Source organism: Lissotriton helveticus, chromosome 5_1 (genome assembly GCF_964261635.1).
Source record: "Lissotriton helveticus chromosome 5_1, aLisHel1.1, whole genome shotgun sequence".
NCBI classification, from domain to species: Eukaryota; Metazoa; Chordata; class Amphibia; order Caudata; family Salamandridae; genus Lissotriton; species Lissotriton helveticus.
Genome location: NC_136065.1, coordinates 971,251,561 through 971,269,834, shown reverse-complemented (window position 1 = coordinate 971,269,834; position 18,274 = coordinate 971,251,561). Strand labels below are relative to the sequence as shown.

Genomic DNA, 18,274 nt, shown 5'->3' with positions numbered 1-18,274 from the left:
CCACTTAACAAATGAGGTGGCTATAATTTTGCATTAAAACAGCTGGTTTGGATATACCCCATTTTTCTTTGTACCAATGGTATTCTCTAAGTACTTCAGGCCTTTTTGTGATCATGGTGTTCTTAGAGGTTTCAAAAGCATTCTACATATACCTGCTATTATAGAGGCATTTATTTCATTTCACATGTTTGGAATGCTTACAGAGCATACATTTCTGCATTCAGTCTTAAAGTAGTATATCGAAAAGCATAGAGATGAGGTAAGCCCCAGACATTTATTCCGGGTGCATAGTTGGTACACTGTATGTGTCTTCTTTGCTTTTGTTTTGTCTCTTGAGTTGGTGCCTACTCATTAACTCGCCTATACATTTCCTACGATTTCCTTCTGTTGCCTATACAGTCTCACATTTAAACATGTATGTAGCTTTTTAGATCACATTTGTTACTCTTAGTCTTTCAGTTCGTGCTCTTGTAACACTTGATCTTGTTATGAATGTTTTGTTCATATGATCTTTCCTCTCATTCCCTCAAAGGCTTGCACGTCAATTTTGTTTGACATGTATGATGCCTTCTCTGTCTCCAATGGTTTACAATGGATATAGCCTCAGTTGGTGTTTTGAAGACTTTGACAAAATAAATATCTCTTTGATGGATTAAGTTCCCTTTAGCTTCTGATTGTTGCCTCCCACTATGCCTCTTTCTTTTTTTGTGTTCCACACTAACTTGGTCTCTGTCCCTTCCTATTTCATTTCTAGTCCGGTGTCTCCTCTGCTCCCCCACAGCTATTTCAACTGTGGCATCAATCAATATCTTGGATATGCAGCAAGCCGTTTGGGTTGGGTTGGATGATTGAAAGGTAGGGAAATGATGATCACAACAGAGTACAATAGTAATAGTTTCTTCTTACTCTAGGAGTACCATTTTCCATCTCCATTTATCTAGATTTCCTTAGTGTTCCCACATTTTGCCTGAAATAGTTTTGTTCCATAACTAAACTCAGGATGGATAGTTGTTGGGGTCAGAAGTGTATATGGCTAGGTACTGGTAGGCCTGCAACCCCCCCCCCCCCTCCCCACCCCCCCGCTGTATTAGATGAGCCATTAAAACAAGGGCCAATTCACATACTAAATATCATGGAACATGGATCTGTTAACACGAAATACACCGCCAAACTTTACAACACATTTTCTGAGGGATTCAAAACAAGTGACACAGAACCAAATTACTTACCTATAACAAGAGAGTATAAACATGAACCTGTTCCATTTTCGCATGCTGTGCAATATAGATTTGAGCTTAAAACTATTCTAGATTCATAGGCTGTGCAATATAGATTTGAGCTTAAAACTTACATTTTCGAAAAACACATCTCACCACGAGTAATGTTTTTCTTGTTCCAAGGCATTGGCATTTGTTGCTTCTCTATGACCATTAGGGTCCTTGGTTAGAAGCTCGAGTGGCTGCCATCCTTTGAACTAATTTATGGTCCTTCACGTGATAAAGGCTACAAACCTTGGGCTTATTTCTCTGTCAATGTTAGCATGGCATTTCAGGCAAACCCTAAAAGGAGTGTTAGCCATCATCATTCCCCCACTTCGAGTATGAGACGAGAACTAGAGATTACATGATGCCGTAAAGTATGCATTCTACGACCCTTCCACTTTCAAAGCACAATATGAAAGGACCTTTCTCCTTCAGTTTTCATCTTCCATTGTTGTCATCAACTCTCATGGTCTCCTCGTGCAACTGACCTCTCTGCTCAGATAACTGATGGTGCTTTACTTCCCAAAGAAATTGTGCACATTTACCTATTCTTACATACACTGAAATAATCTGAATATGGCAACTGTACTGAAGCATTCTGGGTTTGCACATAATGTCATGACAAGCAAATCTTCCTTTAGCTGAAGCATGAAATAAAATACATTTAAAATAGCACAAGAAGATTTATTGACCTACTCACTAGATGGTATAAAAATGCGCAATATATGATTACAGCAAAATCATATTTTTACTGAATGGTTAATAAAAATCTTCAGCATATATAATGTAGTTTCAATGGACTGCAGATTTTAACATGTATTGAAGGAGAGGGAGTGGGACACACAAAATACCATTAGAAATAAAGGTATTAGTTATGATTTCTCATTTTATAAACAAGTTTACTCACCCCAATCCAATTGCAAGCAAGTGAGAAAGAAGCAGGGATGGGAGAAACACTTTCAGGAATTCTGCAGAGAAAATGCCTCCCTTCTTCATAACACTAGTGTTTCTCATACTGAGAGCGGGTGCATGTTTTGGATGTTTAAAGAGAAATTCCCTATCAGAAAAAGAAAGACGACTCTCAGATATGTAAACTGCAAAACATATTTATTATAAAAAGAAAAATCAATCTTTCAAAATACTTACTTGGGTGGGTTGTTTTCTGGTCTGCTAGACCAGTCCCAAATCCAGTCTGAGTTTTTGTTGAATATGTTTTCAAGTTCTTTCCTTCTGTCAATAAAATCTTCCTCAGACTAAAAAAAAGGAAAATATTGGTCACTGTTGTTTAGTGTAAAACACAAAGACGGCACTCTTTTTTTCTTTTTTACAAAAACACAACAAAAAATATATCTTCAGAGTAGAATGAATGAAAATTGCAATGGAACCACGCTATTTTCCGGACTGTGACCTGTGATTCAGTTAGCTGTTGAAATAATACGGACAGTCTGTTGCCTGACAAAGATATTCCTCATTATTTGCTGAGCTGGTGATTTGAATTATCATCAAGTCTTGTTGGAGATACCGATAGACGCTGTGGTCACGTGACTTGCCTTTAAACGCTCATTAGAACACAGCAGCACTTCTTCTATTGAGTCACCTAAGGGGCTTCCATTGCAATTTTCATTTGTCCTGATGATGGTCTTGTAAACTACTGCTTCAAAGACCGAAACGTCGACCTTCACATCATCTCCCCAGGAATTCTTGTCCTTAAAGAGTGACATTTTTTAATCTTTGATACTGAGTCGCTCTCGCATATATTTTGGAGTTGATGTTTTGCTGTGATTTGATTTGTTTAATGAGTTTATACATCTTTTGATGACAATTGTTGCTTATGTTTTGCTCAATGTATCCCCTTGGATCAATTTCTGACAAACCAAATACAGAATATATTTTCATATAAACAGGATTTTTCGTGTGCTTATTTCTTTTATCATTTTGACCCGTGATCTACATTTATTGCTGTAGCTCTGTGGGCACCTTGCTGTTTGATCATATGACAAGCACCCTGACTTAGACTTAAAACATCTACAAATTTGACAAATAAACAAAATCAATTGTAGACAACTTTACTTTACATCAATGTCCGACCGGCCTTTTAAGCAGGATTTACATACACCAGGATTTCTGATTGATGCATTTATGAGAGTACTCCAGGTATTCATTGTGAATCACTAAAAATGTAGAAATGTACCTCAAACGAAAACCCATTGGATTAGATGTTTGACTTTTTGGGCAAGACATGAATTAAACCAATACAAGCCAATAAGTTTGAAATGCACAGCCTTCTTGACTAGCTAAGCATAATTAAGAAACAGACATTTATATTATTCGAGACTTTAGTTCTGGCTGAGCTCTGTTTTTTTCTATCTCGAAATGAGCTCCATCAGGTATGGGCTAAAGGTTCATTTGGCAAGGTTTGCATCCCTTAGACGTGACCTTGACCATTTGCATGCTGGTAATGGCATTCCTGAACGTTGGATATGTAACCCACCCAAGGACATTCCTCAACTTTGTTTTCCTTCCAGGTTTCTGATTTACTCTCCTAAGATGTAGGGGGGTCTATGTTGCTTAAAAGCAGTGCACATTTCAGAAACTTAGGACAAAAAACAGTTGCTATTTTTAAGGCAGCTTTTGTCAACTGAAACATAGCAGAAGACACCCTAGTCACATGACTGCTTATAAACTTGAATGAAAGCAAATGCCATTCAGTTTTTGTTATTGGAGGGGTGTGCGTAGCTCATAGGTCTTAGGAATTCCTGTTGGTGAATAACAGTTGTGAGATGGACAAATAGTGCACTGATTCAATGAGTCTGGGTTTAATCATCAAGGAGATGCAAACCACAGACTGATACCATTCGGTCAAAGGCACATCTACTCCAGCACGTCCAATTTTTGCTAACACAATATTAGAAAGCAGAATGCATACAACGTGGCTGCAAAACATTGCCATCATGCATAACAAGATTTGTGACTATTACTTGCAGTTTTGCCTAAACTATCAGTGTTTCAAGACTGCAAAATTAGGATATGCATGTGGTTCACATACTATCTAACCATGTACAACTGTCTCGCAGAGGGCCGATTGAGGACTCTTAACTGTGTAATATCCATTTCAAGACACTATGCACAGATATCTCACGTGAGTACTTCAACGTCCATACTCCCTGTACACAGAAAAACCTATCAACGCCTAGAGATGTTCGGTTGTGTAAGCAAAGCATTGTTTCCCAGCCCTCTTGGAATATCAAAGTATCCAGCAATTCTTACCTTCCACAAGGCCCAAACTCCCTCTATGCCTGGTGGTGTCTTGACAGAGTACAGGCGTTGTATTCTTGAGAACTGTGTTCGTCACTTTAAGAGCCACCCATCAGGAAATGGACGGCAATCATGTCAAGTATAGTGATTCAGGTCTTTGCAATGTAAGGTGTTGTATTAAGGTGGTGTTTCTCACCTATGTGAGTTCTTCTTTGTCTACTGCATCTTTGTGCATGCATAGATTCGCCAGATAATCTGGAGTCCTTATTATTTCAACAGTGCAGTAAACTACCTCTGGTCTCCAGATTATTAATGCGAAAGTCCAGAAATTAAAGGACTATGGAACAAGCTAGTATTTGGTGTCAGAGGATTATCCTTCAATTAAGTTGCCTGAAATAGCTCGCTCCACTGCTAAAAGTGTTTGTGTGGTGAGGTAGATGAAGATTATAATTCCTTTCCCGGTGTTTCCTACCTTGCCTTCTGCTGCCTCTTATGTTGAGGATGCTTCCACCCTGTTGATGTCTCTTCTGACCCAAGACTCTACATCCTAACCAGTCATCTTTCAGTGCTGAAGACACTGCACCTACGTCTTTTTTTAGCCGGCATCCTCAAATGTACTGGGGATTACCTCGGTTTTTGAGCTTTTGGGGCAGCTTTGCCTCTGCATCAGTATACTAATGCCACTCTGACATTCAGACAAGAACCTTCGGAACTATGTAGAACGGGTTTTCAGTTTATTTCCATGGTACATTTTTGCATATTCTTCTCACAGACCTCACTGACAAATTTGCCACAATGCTGATGCAGTTATTGAAACAATGTCGGGTCTAAAGCCATGTCCAGACCCATTTTTCTGCAGAGTTTAACTTGTAAGAAAAGGTACAATTTCCTACTGCCGGTCACTCAATGCGAGAAACCTTGAATACACAATTAGATGCACCATATCTTAAACCACCATAACCACTCCTGGTCCTGTACAATTACAAATATTACCAATCCCATGGCAATCCTGGTCCCACCTAACTGGCAGGTTTCAGCTGTATTCACTTAAGTATTCATTTTTTTAGGTTTCGCTGGAGGGCGGAGCTGTAAGCTCCGCCTCCAGAGAAATCTGTAGTTTCTAGTATGGGTGAGTTGAACACGCCCCTCTGCTTCATTGGCTAGCTCCATAAATGGAGGCTAGCCATTGGAACAGAGAGGCGTCCGTCATGGCCGGACCAGATTCGGGGGCGTTCCCGAGAATCTTTGGCTTTTGGCTACGTCATGCTACGTCAGCCAAAAGCCGGGAACGCCCCCGAATCTGGTCCGGCCGGGCCGTGCTTGCTGCTGTCCTGCCTTCCTCCGTGTCCCTCCTCCCGCCGTCCCCCCTCCCGCTCTCCATGTGGTCCTGCCTTCCTCCGTGTCCCCCCTCCCGCCGTCCCCCCTCCCCCCCTCCGTGTGCCCGTCTCCCATTCTAGCTCCTACAGAAAACATGTTCAAGTTTGCAAGAAGCCTCTGCAATCCCGTGCACGTTTTACTGAGCACCAGAGGGTTCTCGGCGTCACAGGCCAGATGCGGTCTCACCACCCACCTTTGGGGAACGACCCTTCTTTACTATAACAATTCGATGGGTTAGTAACCTGTATACGAATGAGTTGAAGAAAAGTATCCAAGGAAAACCTGCATGAGGAAAACAAGTCTCAGGTGAATCTGGAAACTCCGCAAAATACTTTAAAGAAATAACGCTCGCCAGCCCCCCTAAACAACACAACCCCCGGCTGGGGCCCTGCTTCCTCCTCTCTCACTCTCCTTTTAATGCCCCCCCTCGGACGTGTGCAGTGTCAAACGTGGCCTGAGGAAGTAAAGCTGATAAATCCTCTCTCTCGGTGCCTCTGTTTCCCTACAGGCACAACGTGGAAGCGCTTAGAATCAGGCGAACTCCGGACTCGCAGCGCTACACAAGGGAAAGGCTCCGAAGGATGCCTGGCCCCACACACAACGCCTCGGGCCACGCGTGTGACAAAGGACAGTGTTTGAGCCGTGTTACAGTAAGAGCACAGTGAAGGAACCCAGCGGGGCACCCCCTCTACCCCCCACCACCGAGGGCTGCACCCCTCCTTTACTAGAAACCGCATAAATGGAAATTAAAAATTCATTTCATGCATTTACTAATTTATTTTATGACAATGTCTGGAGTCGGACAGAATTACTGGCTGTAGTAAAATTACTTCATTATTTAGTTTCCGCATAAAAGGAAGAACCCGCAGGGTTCTATTCAGCAAAGGAAGACAGTTTAAATAGCAATAGAAACGAGAAAAAATGAAATACGCCCTGTTCCCATATCTCAACTCACGCTTGGCGTAGGTTTCCAATGGAGGCGCGTGTAAAGGGCACACTCACGCACACACACGTGCACATACATGCACACAAACACATACATACACAGGCAGCAACACACAAACGTACTCAAACATTTGCACGTACACGCACACCAAGACGCCAGCCATACATACACATATAAACATGTATGCACACCAACATACACAAACACATATGCATACACGCCATCATGGATCTACCGGTATACACAAACACATATGTACACATCCGTGCAGACAAATAATCCCACTAACACACACATACTTGCGCACCAACACACTCCTGCTAAGATAAAATGAAGACAAGAATGATTTATCCTTACCAAGTGACCAACTCGTTCATTCAAAGGAAAGGAACGTATACTCGCATCTAACCCTGACTGTCCACACATACACATATAAACATGTATGCACACCGACACACACATGCATACACAAATATTCATATATTGTGAAGAGAACTTCGGCAGAAGGTGTGGCGTACCGGGACACGGCCTGAGCAGAGGCTGAACATTGTGCTGGCCAGCCGAGGTTCCTGTGGCGAGGCCATGTGCGGAGCGGCGAATGCACGGCCAGGAGTGTCGCGGCCCCAGGACTGTGGGCCGTCATAAGTGGAGCTGGGCCCAGCAGCGGCCAATGAAAGCTACTTGATCGTCGGCAGACCCTTCCTTAAGGCACCGGCTCCGTCCACGGCACATACAGCATCTGCCACAGCCCTCCGCCCCTTGAAGCTTGTGGCGGAGGCCCATTCTCCACTACTCGGGGCGGTAGTCTGGCCGTGGTGCGGCAGGCTCACAGTGCCAGCCCGTCTGCAGAGGCTGTGCCCGGGGCCTCCCCCTCCAGATCTGTGGTGTTGCTTGGGACCGGATTTTACCATTGGAGTGAAACGGACCCTTAACCTCCCATGGCCCACTTCGCCTACATCCTTGGACCACCGCTCCAACCCTGGAGTGCCCAAGTGGGTGCCCGATGCCTCCTTGATGTGACGAGCTGAGGAACTACTATGGCACCAAGTGGGGGAAAGGGAGAGACTGTCAAGCCATGCAGTCTTAGGTCTTGTTTCCTCGCATGGTTACTCCTGATTTTTACATCCTTCCCTAAACTACTCCCTCCTCCACCATCCTGCTTCCACCATTCTGACCAGATGTGAAAGAAAGGCTACTCACAGAACACATTTTGTCTGTCTAGTGGTATATAAACATTTTGCGGGGGCGGGGGGGGGGGGGTCTGGCTTCGAGCCGCCTGGTCCTAGACTGGAGGATGTGGCAGGATCCCTCCCGATCCTGTGTCACCGAGGGCTCCCAGCCTCCGCCATGTCACCTGCTGCGCCCCGCCTCACTTTCACCCGCCTCCCCCCTCCCCCCCCCCCCCTTCGCTCTCTCTCGCCATGCCTGGCACAAGTAACTAACTGCCTCCGTGCTATCCCCCCACCAAACCCCACTTCACGGATTTCACATGTCAGTTTGCACTCAAAGCTCTCGAAACTGCCTTTCAGATATGAATCCCTGCCCCCCCCCCCCCCAAAAAAAAACAAGTCACCGCCTTTCACATGTGACCGTGACTCCCTGCCTTCCACTTTTCTCCAAAACTCTCGACACTGCCCTTCATATGTGCACACCCCCCCCTTCCTCTCCACATACAAACCCCTGAAACTCCTGTCAGTGCCTGGCACGTGTGCCCCCTTTCCCTCCACCCTATCCTCCGTTCATTGCCTTCCGTTGTGATTCCCTCCACTCACCTATAAAGCGCGTGACTCCCTTCCCTGCCCCCCCCCCCCCCCCTCGCCTCAAACCTATCACCACACCTGGCATATGTGACTCCCGCCCTCGTCTCGCCTCAAACCTATCATATGTGTCTCCCTTCACTCACCCAAAATCTCCAAAATTGTCTGTTGTGTATTTTATGATGGACGTTCTGTATGCGAACAAAGACCCGGAATGAGTGAGAGTTCCTGATTATGAGTGTGTGTATATATATATTCATGTCAATAGTGATATTTTACTTTAAGTAGTATAGAATGTAAATCTTGACACGGTATGAGTCCACTTTATAGTATCCGTGTTTAAAAGATGTTAAAGTTCACACTTTACTACAATTGTGGAAACTCCTAACAAAGGTGAGTAAATAAGTCCTTACATTAGACACCACATTTAAAAAAGAAATCCTGTTCAGGACCCTCGTTCACGGAGTTCTTATGGCCGACAATATCCCTCCGCAAACGATAACTGACCAACAGGTGCCGGCGGCAAGAACTTCCAAGTTCATTAAAGTTGAATGTAACTCCCACATTGAGTGCAAATAGTTGTTTTTACTATGAGTAGAGTGTGAATTCAGGTTTCTTTTGAGGTCTCGGTTTTCGAACCTATTGCTATCAGTGCACATAGAGAGGAATTGGGTCTGCTCTTTTAAAACATTCGCTTTCTTCAACCAGCCTCCTTCAGCCATTGGTTTGAGATTTTGTCAATCATGTCTTGGCTCAGCCAGTGAACAGTGGTGTAACTTAAATGAATGTGAAGCTGGGGGAGCCCCCTCCCAGAGTCTCCCATATTCCATAGATATTCATTGTCCTTGTGGACAATAGGGACCTTCTGGCGGGTTTGGGGGCCACTGAAGAGTTGAGGGGGAGGTGGAGGTGGGAGACCCCCTGCACCGCAAGGGGCCTTCTTTAGGTCCCTGCCAGTAAAGTATTTGTTTCCCCCCCTTATGCTATTGGCTATTCAAGTATATGGGACTACTTTACAGCGATAACCCTTTCGGCCGTTCCTGCTGGCTCTACCCTGTCTGTCTCCCTTTAATGTGCTAAGTTTGCTTGCATTAACACATTAAACCCAGACCTGTTGGTTTTCCAGTGTTTGTTTGATTTTTGCTGTGCTGCTCTCCCCTCCCTCCCCCCAGCTTATCTAAATTACAGATGTAAGCAACTGTGGCACACTGGCATCTACATAGTCGCCAATGGTTAAAAAATGCCTTGTGACGGTCAAGCTTACGATAAGACACCTTGCCACCGGCGCCATCTTTAGCGTATTCACTTTCCCTCCAGGAATGTCGCCGCTCTCCCGGTGTGGATTCAGTCTCGCATAGGTGCGTCTTGTCAGTTGAACCATGTCCTGCATTTGCCTGAGTCTTGCAGTTTGCTCAATTGTGTGAACTGATAGGTTTTAGGGCTTGTTGGGGCTGAGGTTTTTTAGCCTTGGGTTCGATGCAGATCTGTCTCACCTGTAAGGTCTTTGTGAGGTTGGCAGGATCAAGGAGGCGTCTTGGGAGCATATCTAGTGACCGCGTTTCAAAGGTACATGGTTCTCTTCAGGCATTCAGCGGTGAGGCAGAGGATATTTATTTGATTTTAGCCATCATGGGGGAATGAGTGTCGCTGTTGAGGGTATGTTTGAAACAAATTAAGAAGTTTTGTACGGCGGTCGTGCCAGCTCCTACCTCACTCCTAAAGCCTGGAATGTGCTTTTATGGATATTGCGCTATCCGAATAAAGTTTTTAAGTAGGTAAAGGCTGGAATGACCTGTCCATGTGCATCAGAGCCGTCTCCTCAGCTCTTGAATTCCACAAGAAACTGAAGCCCTGGCTTTTCACTTAGCCCCGCACCAGGACGCACTCCCACGTGTTGTGCGCTATACAAATACACATAACATATCATATAAACTGTTTCTGTTCTGGCCCGCCGCCCTCTTCACTCTCTCTAATAAACCCATTTCCACCTGCTGGAGTCGTTTGGCGAGGGGCGTCATTGAGTATTCTCCCGCTGAACTCTGCCATTTTTTGTGAAAAGAAGTAACAAAGAATTATAATGAATTGTCGTTGTCTTGTCCCATTGTTTTGTTGGTTTCACTTTTTCCTGTGAATGTTTCCGTCTTGGCCCTGGGGCATCTACAGCTCATTTCCTTGGCTAGCTGTCAGCGTAGTTATGTAATTTGGGCTCTTTGGAGCCAGCTTGGCTATTATTTAGATTTTCTAAAGTGAAAGGTTTTCATTTAATCCATAGACTGGCGTAGAGAGTAGTTACATAACACATTGGCTGCAGTAGAAGGCATTCGTGCCATTCGTTGGCGTGAGTAGAGGGTATTCACATCATTAATATGCCGGGTGTTTATGTAACGCACTGGCCGCCGTAGAAGGTATTCATGTAATACAATGACGGGAGTATAGGGCAAACACGCTGGCTGGAGTGAAAGGTATTTATGTAATACATTCATTGGCATTCACTAATTGTGTACAGGATAGTCACGTAACCCATTGGCTGGAGTAGAGGGTGTATTATGTAATCCATAGGATAACATAAAGGGTATTCATGTAATCCATAGGTTGCAATAGAAGGTATTCATGTGATACATTAGTTAGAGTGTAGGGTAGTCACGTAATCCATCTGGACATTAATCAGTCTGCCCTTGACTGTGATATCGTGTTCCGGGCAGTCATGGATGGCTGTCCTGAGCAGTGGATGTGAGAGCTGTGTGGGCTGTGAGAGCTGTGTGGGCTGTGAGAGCTGTGTGGGCTGTGTGGGCTGTGTGGGCTGTGAGAGCTGTGTGGGCTGTGAGAGCTGTGTGGGCTGTGAGAGCTGTGTGGGCTGTGAGAGCTGTGTGGGCTGTGAGAGCTGTGTGGGCTGTGAGAGCTGTGTGGGCTGTGAGAGCTGTGTGGGCTGTGAGAGCTGTGTGGACTGTGAGAGCTGTGTGGGCTGTGAGAGCTGTTGGCAATGTAAATAACAATGCCATTTATTTATAAGTAAAAAAAAAACAAGAAATGTCATGAGCAATGCCAATAGCTCTAACTTTTCCAAAGGCGAAACCATTGCATTGTAAATGCTTGTTTTATATGAGGTCCAACATGGCCTCAAAACCTCCCTAGCAATAGAGCAAAATCCTCTCTGCCTGCAGGACATTGTCGTTTCGGCAGACATGCAACCAGTTGCACACTCACTTTCTAACTTCTCTGCTGGCAGAACCTCCTGTACTCCATGCACGCCAATGTACTCCAATGCCCTGATCCGAGCTAAATCTGATGCTCGTTATTTACTTTTATCAAATATACAGCAAAATACATCTCTCTATGAGCTCCCACAATTTCCTTCTGAAAATTGTGCATACTAAATTCTTGCACGTTTTCCCAAAGATGACATTATCTTTTCATTACTGTTTATTGTGTAACTTCAGCTACCACCACAGAATCCCAGCCTTATTGTCAAACAATAAGTCTGCCTCAACTGGCCATCTCCTAGAATATCATAAGTCAGTCATTAGAAAACGCTTACAACCTCAGGAACATCTAGGTGCCATTTGCACAAAAAAACAAGGAAAAAAATGAAACTAAAAAGATGTGCATTTTGTGTTTGCATGTGGTATTTCTCTAGCACAAACCCAGCCAAAAGGCCAAGAATCTATTTGTAGGGTCCAAAATAAGCATAAAGTCACCAAGTGACAGAAGAGGTTGCGGTTTATGGACTGTTAATGTATTGTCTTCTTTAAAGAGTTGTGCTTTCCTAAATTTGAGCAGTGTTGGGCGGTCCCGATGAATATGGGGTTGCTGTTCCAGATCCTAGTGCATCGATGGAATAGGCCTGCTGCCTGGTAGTTTCTTTTTTACAATCTGATGGTATCCTGGCAGCAGGTTTGCCGAGAACCACTTGAGATGGTGAACTTGTCTGAAAAATAAGCAAGGGTGCTCATTGTGATGGCTTTGTAAATGATGCAGCTGAATTTGAAGCTGGTGTGGGCCAGCTAGGGGAGAACACAGTTCCATCAGGGTGGGGTGATGTGATCAGATTTCTTCAGACCCTGGATAGGTCTTGTACAGTTTCTGGTCTGTTGTCCATGGCAAATAGTAGGAATGTTGCCTTGGTTGGGTTGGGCTTCAGGTAGGAGCTGGACATCCAGGTCTGGATGATGTGCAGGCAGGGTTTGAGGTGTTGGATGTCTGAAGAAGAGGAGATTTTAAGTGGAGTTGTGTATCACTGGCATATTTGTGAATCTTGATGCAGCTATCTTTGAGAAGAGCACCAAAAGACTCTACATCAAGGTTGAAGATGACAGGGGAAAAAATGGAACCCTGGGGAACCACACAGGCGATGGGATCTTTTGGGAACCAACTGGTGTTGGTTTGAAAGGTACGGTGCAAACCAATCATGGGCATTTCTGGTGAAGACCATTCAAGGCTCCTGGGTGATTAAAAGTGTAAGATGGTCGACTGGGTCAAATGCCATCTGAGAGTTTCAGTAATATCAGGAGGCTGGGGTCATCTTCATTCTTGAACAGGAAGGCATCATCCAGGATGTGAAGCTGTATCAGGATGTGAAGCTAGTTGGTAGCCGTGCAGGAGAGGGTTAACATTGATGTGATCTCGGAGTTGACCGTAGACTACTTTTTCAATGACTTTGCCGTTAAATGGTAGGTGAGTGATGGCCTGGTGATAGGTGTGGTCATCAGGGTAAAATGAACATTTATTTAGGAGTGGGGGGGGGGGTCTGGCCTGACTTGGGGGCACCTGGAAAAATGTCTTGAGTTAGGGAGGTATTGACAATGGTGAGAAGAGGTAGAGAGCATCCCAACAGACAGCTTTGATGAAGGACGAGGATAAGGTTTCATCATCATAAGAGGTGGTTTTGAGGCAAGATGAGTATGTTGGAGAGATCTGCAAGAGATGACCACTGCAGGATACTACAGGAATGGGTTGGCATATGAGATGAAGTAGGCTTGGTATTGTCAATGTTCTGTCAAATCTTCTGTATTTTTGCAGTGAATATGAGGTTGATGGCACTGTACCTTTCTATGGAGTGAGGAGTAGATAGGGGTTGATCCATTGCTTGAGGTTTCTCGAAAACCATTCTGCTTCTTTTGGTGGCCTCATTGATATGTTGGTATAGTACTTTGCTTTGGCTGATGTGATGAGCAGTCTGTGTATCATTAGATCATTAGGGGTTCGATTGCTATAAACTGAGCAACGGGAATGCAAACTTATAGTTGATCTAAGGACTGCCCTATAAAACTACAGAGGACAAAGGAAACGTTTAACCTCTCAAGAGTGGCTGGAAATAATGTCCTGGTCCAGATCAAGTGCATGCCCCAAATGTCAAAGGGAGCACACGCTAAAGTAATGTTAACAGCATGCTTTCAGCCTGTCTCCTATTTTCCACATGAAGGGTACAATATTTTATTCTGAATCCACTTTGAGGGTTTGTGCAGTGCAATAGCACAACACAAGTGCTATGAATTGGAGAAAGGTGACTTGGAATCATGATGGTGACTTGGAAGCTTAATGGTGCCTGGACTCGGAAAGAGGACCAATGATATAATTATGATGCTCTTTCCCAAATATTCTATCCCATGTATTTTTCATCTTGTGTTCCATAACAGAAAACGTATCAAATGGCTTTATAGTTGGGCTGGAAGCAGTGTCACAAAATGGTTCTACACTGTTATCATTGCCTGATGTTAGTCACTTTAATCAAAGTGTTAAGCAATGTGCTCTAAATCTTGATAAACCTATTAAAAAGTTATTGAAATTGTTTCCTGAAAAATCACAAGAATGAATACTTCCACAAAGAACAAAATAGTTCTATCCCTTTCCTCTTATAACAAAGAAGAGGGCTGTATGTACAACACACATGCAACACATTTTCTTTGTTATGAGACACATATGATTGAAAATGATGGCCTCGTTGCTTAATTTGATGTTGAAACATTAAGCTTTTGTGGCTCAATGCCCAAGAGCTATTTTTCCACAAACGTTTTACAGGAATAGCTATGTTGAGGTTCTCTTGTATAGACAGTATGTATTCCGCCCAAGCAAAATCACCTAAAACATATTTTGAGGAGCCACAAAATATTACAGCACTTTCCATGGGATTGTAAGGTTTCTTGTACTCATTAGTGAAAAATAAAACATAACAATAGTGAAGATACTATGTGGATAAGAATTTGAAATCAATGATTCGTTTGCTCTTCAAGACATATGGCAGATTGAGATCCCAGCTACATCAGACTTTTTTTAGTTTCTAACTAAAAAATCCCTTCTAAAATATAACCCATAAAACAGAGATAAAATGGTTTGCTATTTCAGATCATTTGTTGGTGTTTTTCGTTTTTAAATAACAAGCAGCCATGAACCTTGCAGCTTTCAGGAATTGGAACCTACACATCCATAGTAGACAGACCACACTTGGTAGAATACTTGAGAGAAGAAATCACCATGGTCTGGTTCTCAGATGAATACATGTATGGATAATTTGGCAAGCATTTAAAGCTTGTTTGAAAATGAAGTCAGTTAATTTTGCTACACCTAAGAAAAAGACACTTGCAGAGACCGCTCATTGAGGAAGAAGAGTTCAAATATTTTGGGAAAACAGGAGTTTAATCTTGTTTCATTGAGTCAATTAGCAAAGAATCGAGGACACATAGGGTAGCGGTCAGCCCTGATAAAGAAAATGTGTTCGGCCATTTAGATTGTTGGTTTCCCTTGGAGCATTTAAAAACACTGCAGTTCCCAAATTTATAGCTAATATATTAGTGCAAAGGCAATGATGAGGACTAATGGTTAAGATCCTAACATATTTTACCTAGTGAAGGGCAAGGTATCTAGGTTTCTGAAAGCTTCCTCATTTTGTTTTATAGCCAGTCAGTAATAGTCTTTACTAATGAGCTTAATAAAGGAGATCTTGAATATACAGATAGCATATTAGCGTAGTTGCTCAATTAAGAAATATAATTAACTGAAGCACTGCATACTTTATACAGCTGAGGTATATTGACCTACAAGTAAAACCTTTTAAAAATAAAAGCTGACAAGATATGTCAGTAGGGCCATCTCAATAATTCTGGTATTAAATTGTCAATACAAGAGATAACCTAGGAATAAATATATTTGTATTAGATTTTGCTTATGATTACATACATACCCCTAGATAATCACAGAAGGAAGCAAGGGAAGACTATACACGTGCCGTTTGTTGAGCTACACTTAAAAGGACAAAATTCACTCAAGAAAACCAAATTATAAAAATTAATATCCGGTCTAGATTTAAATCCCAGATCAGCTCTATAACGTACTATCTCTAAAAGGGTTCCATTTCCAAATCTCCATCTTTTTGATGAATTGTTGTTGGGCTTAAAGAGAAGGCAAAACCAATAATCAATTAAAAAAATCATTTTTTGATCTTACAATAGAAGATCATAAAAGGTTACAGTGTAAAAGCACAATAAATGAGGACAATCAAAACATGAATTGCAGATAAGAAAATACAATCACAAAAGTTCAAAAACATCACAGTTTATCACTGATGTGATCAATACTCTTATTTAAATAAATCCAAGAAATACGCTGTTAAAATTCAACCACATTTTTTTTAAAACCACAGGGATTAAGGTACACAGAGGTTATGAATACTGTTATTTAAAAAGAAAAGAGAGCCACTAAAACCTAGCAAGCAATTAAAAGCTAGGGAGGCAAAAAAAGCCATCTTGATGTACCAAAATACATGAAATACCATCTCGTAAAGGAAAGGGCAGCATTCCTATGTATGTTGAGAAAGGCTCACAATTTGTTATACAATTTGCGGAGGTAAGACAGACGACAAGATTTAAACAAGCATTAGAAATGCAATCGGGCTCGGATTTATTTGAGTTAGAGCTAATGGCATTGTCAATGGCAATGTCTTTTAGCCATGTGTTATGGAGTGTATGCATGTGGTGTGTAGTGGAATTATGTGGGTTGGATTGGAATTGTAGCAATGGTGACATGCTGCGCTTTAGATGAATATGTTTAAAAGTAAAGTGCACCATACTGCGATTGCTACAATAGTTTATTGTGGATGCGTTAACAATTGATGTGTGCACTGATGGCTGGTGGTGTGTGTGCCTGTAGAAATTGTTCACTGATGGCTGGTGGTGTGTGTGCTTGGTGGAAGCGTGCACTGCCGGCTGGAGGTGTGTGTGCCTGGTGGAAGCGTGCACTGACGGCTGTTGGTGTGTGTGCCTGGTAAAAGCGTGCACAGACGGCTGGTGGTGTGTGTGCCTGGGGAAAGCGTGCACTGACGGCTGGTGGTGAGTGCGCCTGGTGAAAGCAAGCACTGACGGCTGGTGGTGTTTGTGCCCGGTGAAAGCGTGCACTGATGGCTGGTGGTGTTTGTGCCTGGTGAAAGCGTGCACTGACGGCTGGTGGTGTGTGTGTGTGGTTGCGTGTGTGGTGGTGAGTGTGTGGTGGTGAGTGTGTGGTGGTGAGAGAGTGGTGTGTGTGTGTGTATGGTGTGTGTGTGTGGTGTGTGTGTGTGTGGTGTGTGTGTGTGTGGTGTGTATGTGGTGTGTATGTGGTGTGTGTGTGGTGTGTGTGTGTGTATGTGGTGTGTGTGTGATGTGTGTGTGGTCTTATGTATGTGTGTGTGGTGGACTTAGTTCAAGTGTTCGTACCCTGCACACTCACACACTGCCCCTACACACTCACACACTGCTCACCCTGCACACTCACACACTGTTCACCCTGCACACTCACACACTGTTCACCCTGCACACTCACACACTGCAGTCACTGTCACTCTGCAGTCACTGTCACTCTGCAGTCACTCTGCAGTCAGTCACTCTGCAGTCACACTCACTCTGCAGTCAGTCACTCTGCAGTCACACTCACTCTGCAGTCACTCTGCAGTCACTCTGCAGTCACACTCACTCTGCAGTCACTCTGCAGTCACACTCACTCTGCAGTCACTCTGCAGTCGCACTCACTCTGCACTCACTCTGCACTCACTCTACACTCACTCTGCACTCACTCTGCACTCGCACTCACTCTGCACTTACTCTGCACCTGCACTCACTCTGCACCTGCACTCACTCTGCACCTGCACTCACTCTGCACTCACTCTGCACTCTGCACTCACTCTGCACTCTGCACTCACTCTGCACTCTGCACTCACTCACTCTGCACTCTGCACTCACACTCACTCTCACTCTGCACTCACACTCACTCTGCACACTGTTCACCCTGCACTCTCACACACTGTTCACCCTGCACACACACACTGCAGTCACTGTCACTCTGCAGTCACTCTGCAGTCACTGTCACTCTGAAGTCACTCTGCAGTCACTGTCACTCTGCAGTCACTCTGCACTCATTCTGCACTCTGCACTCACACTCACTCTGCACTCACACTCACTCTGCACACTGTTCACCCTGCACTCTCACACACTGTTCACCCTGCACACACACACTGCGGTCACTGTCACTCTGCAGTCACTCTGCAGTCACTGTCACTCTGCAGTCACTCTGCAGTCACTGTCACTCTGCAGTCACTCTGCAGTCACTGTCACTCTGAAGTCACCCTGCAGTCACTCTGCAGTCACGGTCACTCTGCAGTCACTCTGCAGTGACACTCACTCTGCAATCACTCTGCAGTCACACTCACTCTGCAG

The 18,274-nt window shown here is 43.9% G+C and overlaps 1 protein-coding gene across 1 annotated transcript in view; it reads right to left on the bottom strand.

Moving 5' to 3' along the window:
- BNIP3 (BCL2 interacting protein 3) overlaps nt 1-18,274 on the bottom strand; it is a 94,840-nt gene that overhangs the window by 14,654 nt on the left and 61,912 nt on the right. The window contains exons 4-5 of the mRNA XM_078643481.1: nt 2,409-2,515; nt 2,170-2,319 (exon numbers count right to left, since the gene is read on the bottom strand). Of these exons, the coding sequence (XP_078499607.1) occupies nt 2,170-2,319; nt 2,409-2,515 (257 nt within the window). The remainder of the gene's footprint in view (nt 1-2,169; nt 2,320-2,408; nt 2,516-18,274) is intronic.